The sequence below is a fragment of the Ceratotherium simum genome, chromosome 33, assembly GCF_057802395.1.
Source record: "Ceratotherium simum simum isolate JZ-2026a chromosome 33, ASM5780239v1, whole genome shotgun sequence".
Taxonomy (NCBI): domain Eukaryota; kingdom Metazoa; phylum Chordata; class Mammalia; order Perissodactyla; family Rhinocerotidae; genus Ceratotherium; species Ceratotherium simum.
Genome location: NC_141932.1, coordinates 8,330,869 through 8,336,703, shown reverse-complemented (window position 1 = coordinate 8,336,703; position 5,835 = coordinate 8,330,869). Strand labels below are relative to the sequence as shown.

Genomic DNA, 5,835 nt, shown 5'->3' with positions numbered 1-5,835 from the left:
TTGTAATGTGTCTATTTAGACTAAGGAATTTCCCCTGAACCCAGGTTTTGTCCTGCTCCTAAGTTTTGACAGAAAGTGCTTATTTTTTATTTTTCTTTATGATTTCCATTTAAATTTCATTTTTGATTTCAGAAATTTGGGGGAATGTATTTAATATTTAAAAAATTACGTAATATTATGAAGTTAAATAATACATTTATATCTAATTTTGTTAAATTATGACAAAGATGGAATAAAAAGTGTAAAATATTCAGTGTTCTAATATACTAAATTTCCTTTGAGGTCAATTACGTCATCAATTTTTCCAAGTGATTTATGGTATATTATGTAAGGTCTCTACATGAGGAATCGGCATTTCATACATAGGAAACGTGTTCAGTCTAGTGGAGAAACTTTTTTTGATTTATCACCTTATTTTCATTCAAACTGGTACTGTGCTGCTATTAGAAGGATATGTACATGTAGTGTGAGCAAAAGGTAAAAGGTGAGATGGTGGGCAGAGAAGAGAGATGGGACCTGACTGCATCCTGCATGTGGGAGATCCCAGGGAGGTGGAGAATTCAGCAGTCTCATTTTCTACCCTCCACAGACCAACAGAATCTGCAGGACAGCACAACAATGATGGACCCCAACACGCTTTCAATGGAACAGGGCAAAGAGTTCTTACAGCAGCTTGGGATTCCACAAAGAGATGTGAGTATGGCAGATGCTGGGCAAGTGACATGTGGAGGAATGAAGTGGCCTCCAAGCCTTGCGTCACTGCCCGGGCAGGTTCTCCTCCCATGACCAGGGATCAAATTCAGTGATTAGCAGCATGGATACATGGGCATTGATCAACGAACTGGACATGCAGTGTCAGATGGGCGGGGGCATTTGCAACTGATATGGCCTCAGTTCCCACCTGGGGTCCAACAGCATTCCCTAAACACTCAGCTCTCAGCCCTTGGTGCCACTTGAAGGCCATCAGCAAACTCATTGTGGGATTGGAGGAAAGGACCTTTACGCTCTGATTAGCATTATATTAAGGAACTCAACAAATTGGGAGTTTGTTTATCTTCTATTATATCAAGGATTCTTTCTGTATGCAGAACTCTGATTGTATCTTGATTATTTTTTTCTCTCTCAGATTGACACGGCAGAGAAATGGATCATCGTTGCCGATGTGGAGGTTCTGCTACGGTTTCCTCTGATGCCGGGAGAGGATCCAATTGCCCGCTGTGTCTCGAATAAGAAATGTCAGCCTTCGGTGGACCAGCCCCACATAGCTTCACAAAACCATGGACACCCAGAGGAGAGGTAGAACAAATGTCACGGAGTGATGTGGGTGTGGCCTGGGGGGATTCCCTACAGAACACCAGTGTGGGCTCTGGAATTCTGCCTGAACATACCTGGAGGCTTCTGACTTGTGAGTCCCTCAACATACATAGGCTTTTATTTGTGAGTGGTCTGGTGTGAATTTGCACATATGTGTGAGCTTGCACAGGCATCCTCAGATTGCTCATCCACATTTGGCTTTGCGCATGCCTCTGTTGAAAATTGGCATGTGGTTATGGGGTCATGTATTTCTTTCACAGGCGCCCATTAGCTTCATATCCAATCTTTGCAAAGCTTTGTCAAAGGACCTGGCAGGTTTTCTCAGTAAGATGTTGTTCTGTGAAAATTGTGAGTTTTCTGTAAATATATGGGGAAAAAATGAATAGCTGTTGGCTGCCTGTGTATTGGCTTTGATAACTATTGGTAGATGATTTAATTTGGAGGGAGTGGCTGGATAAAAACCTAGAACACAGGCCTAAGTCACATTAAAATTCTCAGGGAGGAACTGTACAAGTAACGCTGATCATCACAAAGTCTCCAGAATCAGGCATTAAAGGTTGCAAATCTAATTTCACCATTTGTATACCAAGTAGTCTTGTCTCAGGCAGTGTCCTGTTCTGGGAGTAAGTAATGATGGGAAAAGATCCCACAATGACACAGAGTGGGACATCAGCTCATGGGAAGAGCACACCATTGTGGGTGTGATTTAGTGGTCAGTGAGCCCCCATCTACTCAGAGAAGTAGGGGTACCAGAGACTTCTGTCTCTGTGTCTACATAAATTTTTTTTGTCCTTTTCTTGTGACTAGGAAGACCAACAATCAATTCCTGAGGGAGAATGACCAGAAAGCCGAGGACATGAGGCAGATGGCAGGTCATGATACACACCATCAGCCCCAAAGATCCTCTATAGTCCAGAATCTGAAGAAGCTACAGAGGGGAACGGTGGGTCAGAAGACTCCTTTACCAGGAGAGGAGGATGCCCGTGTAAGTGGAGGTTAGGATGTTTCAAGAACCAGAGGGTCTTCATGGACCCCAGAAAGTGGATTTACACATGGAAACCTCTGCATCTGCAACTTAGGTGTTCTTACTTATCCAAGGCTGGCCAGGTTCATGATGTCCTCACCTGGCTGATGGGCCCGTTGCTGAGGAGCAACCTTATTCTCTATTAAATGTCCTGTCCAGCTTAGTGTTTGTCCAATACTCAAATACAGTTCAGAACCATCACCTTTAGATACTAAATTCCTTCCTCTCAGATCCCTTTCTAAAATGTACTCTGGGCGGGACCATAATATCTTGAATTTCCTGGCAACTGACGGGCCACAGGTCTGTGTCCTCTCCCCCAAACTGATATCAAACTCAAAACATCTGTCCTTACATCAACCTTGAAAGCTGCCTGTGATTCCTGCTGATTCACTGACCACTCTCCTCCTCCACCCACAGGTGAAGTGGAAGAACTGTGGGGCCTTTGGGCACACGGCCAGCAGCAGGAGGTGCCCACTGAAGTGCTGGGATGGGGCGCTTGACCTCCAACCCTTGGGCTACAATAAGAAGGAGGAACCTAGAACCCATGAAGCCCCAGGAACTGCAGTCTCTAGGGTCCTTTAAGAAGACTGACAGAGAGATAGAACCAAGACAGAGGTGGGGAATCACAGATTCAGAATGATCCCTGGGCTCTGGAACCTGAGGAGATTGTGTCCCCCCCTCTACTCTTCCTGCACAGCCATCTTGGGTACAGACAACAAGACTCAAGAGAAGTAGAGCTCCATGCCGTCCAGGGATTAGCACTCAGAGCTCACTCTTGCCCCGAGAATCACTAAGGGGGAAGGGCCAGGGAATATCTTAGGATGTTGCACATGGCAGGCAGAGAAGCAGTTGAGTCTGAAGGAGAGCACTTCATGCTGAAACTGCAGTAGGGAAGGGGGCACTTCCTGGAAGTGGGGGCTGCCTCCACTTTGCAAAGGAGTTGCCTTTGTAAAGTTTCCTGGGGGGTTAAATGCCTCCCTCGCCCTACAACAAGGGCTGAGACTGGGCTCCAGGACTGATTTTCTTTCCCTCACTGATGTGGACAGGAATGTCAGGGGCATCCAGACAGTAGACATGATTTGTTCTGCAGGCAGGAGGAGCAGCAGAGGAAAGCTCTACCACAGAAATTTCCCGTGAGACCCCAGGAGAAGAAGCCAAGTCCCTGGATGGGATCCACAGGATCCTGTCCCTCTGAAGGTGACGCTTGCCCCTGCTCTCCAGCTCTGTCCTCTTCTCTGTCTCTAATTTACTTCACATCCATGCCCCTCAGGTGTGCAGTTAAAACCCAGGCTGGCCTAGAGGAGTCCTGTTTTATTTGTGTAATTTTCATATTCCGGTTCCTTTATTTGAATATTTTTTGTTTTCTCTTTTGTTCATGCAGACCAGCAAATGCCAGTGGAGGCATTTCTGTACATGTGTGAAGTGTTTTCTGAGATGCCTTCTATGATCTTGTATAAGACAAGGCATCTTTTAAATTTTTGTAAATACTCCCAAACTGGTCTTCAAAAGAACATTTGACATTGTAAAAATTTCAGATGTACATCATTGTACTTCTATTTCTGCATAGATTACATCATGTTCACCACCAAAATACTAATTACAACCCATCACCACACACATGTGCTGAATTATCCCTTTCACCCTTCTCCCTCCCCCCTTACCCTCTGGTAACCACCAATCCAATCTCTGTCTCTATGTGTTTGTTTGTTGTTGTTATTATCTACTACTTAATGAAGGAAATCATACGGTATTTGACCTTCTCCCTCTGACTTATTTCACTTTGCATTATACCCTCAATGTCCATCCATGTTGTCACAAACGGCTGGATTTCATCGTTTCTTATGGCTAAGTAGTATTCCATTGTGTATATAAACCACATCCCCTTTATCCATTCGCCCCTTGATGGGCTCTTAGGTTGCTTCCAAGTCTTGGCTATTGTGAATAACGCTGCAATGAACACAGGAGTGCATGTACCTTTACCAATTGGTGTTTTCAAGTTCTTTGGATAAATACCCGCAATAAACAAAAATTAAAATAAATTAAAAACAAATAAAATAAAATTTACTATAAATAGAAAAAAAAAAAGAACATTTGCCATTATACTCTCCATCTTGCATAGGGAAATGGTTGTACCCTTGATCTTAACAACAGAGAATATCAGGAAATTTTTCCTTGGCATATCTGATAGGGAGAAAATCAGATCAGTCTTATAATTTTTTCCCCTGACCACCTCCGAAGTGGCATCTCTGCAAATGTACAGTGACTCTTCGTATGTCTTTTTCTGTGAAGTTTAATCCCACATGTGTTGTCTGTTTTAAACTCTTGTTCCTCTTTTTCCTCCTGATGTAGAGAACATCCTAATGTGTATTTTTTATCTTTCCCGTATCTATTTTATTAATTTGCTATTTCCCCTTTGTCCTAAGTTGTTTGTTATTTACTTGTTTTCTATGGTCTAGTGAAATATGTCAGTCCTTCCCTTAATACAGTCTGACAATTCTGACTCCTGAGTGTCTAATTCGAAGTTTCTTCTCTGCCAGCATCTCACCAGGCCAATGCCTCTCCAAACGACCCAGAAGAGATCTGTCCTGGGCCCTGTTCTCACGGGTCGGCCACCTGTCAAGACACCTGATATGAGGTCATTCTGGCCTACACAGTCTCTTAAAAAAGCACCTGAACCGAGCACTTGTGGACCAGCCCAAACACGTGAGGTGAACTTCACTGACTCGCCCCACCAAGCTCTGAATAGCTACTGCCAGGACCCAGCTCTCATTGCCAAGTTGACAGCCAGCAGGCTTGATGATTTTTCCCGTGATATTCCCCAGTCTGCCAGAAGTCACTTGTCCTGGGTCGTGTCTGTAACCCCGAGGCACAAATCTAGTGTCATTATGTGGACTCAAATCCCAGCCCACAGCCTGCCACACAAAGTTGTGGCCAGAATTGTAAGTCCATCACCCAGGCAGGGGTCGAGAGGTCTTCCCAGGTCCCCATCCAGACTGGCCAGAAATCCCCAAAGAGAGGAAGATTTAGCCTCTTCTAAAACCCCCAGTTGAGTTCTCAGTGACCTGGTCTGGAGGCTGTCCAGGCTTTTCAGCTTCCCCCAGGACAACTAGACTTAGATCCAAACAGACACCCTAAGTGACGAGGAAGCCTGATGCCCAACTTTGACCTCCAGGCTCCACTCAACTCCCTAACTCACTTGACCTGAGCCCAGTCCAGACCAGTGCTGTCCTCCACCCCCACCAGGGGTGTTACAGGGAAGCCAGCTGGCACTATCTTCACGAGATGGGGCAAGGAATGGCAGAGCTCCAGGTTCTCAATCACCCCCACCTCTCTCCCTCCAGAGAAGTCTACACCTGCAGCCAGAGCTCTCACTTCTTGGAGGAGTCTGAGGGACAGGTTCCCATGTCCCAGTGAGTGTCCTCTATGAGGACCTTCTGGTCTTATCCTCACTCCAGGAGAGTGACTTGAGTGTGACGCCCCCGTGGAGGAAAGACTGA

The 5,835-nt window shown here is 45.2% G+C and overlaps 1 protein-coding gene across 1 annotated transcript; it reads left to right on the top strand.

Moving 5' to 3' along the window:
- The first annotated feature begins 621 nt into the window (after positions 1–621).
- LOC147912778 (protein FAM90A27P-like) lies at positions 622–5,835 on the top strand. Its single transcript, XM_087422349.1, is given in 8 exon segments — positions 622–693; positions 1,127–1,296; positions 2,122–2,299; positions 2,756–2,869; positions 2,871–2,953; positions 3,429–3,471; positions 4,876–5,277; positions 5,794–5,835. Coding segments are annotated over 8 exon segments (1,104 nt in total).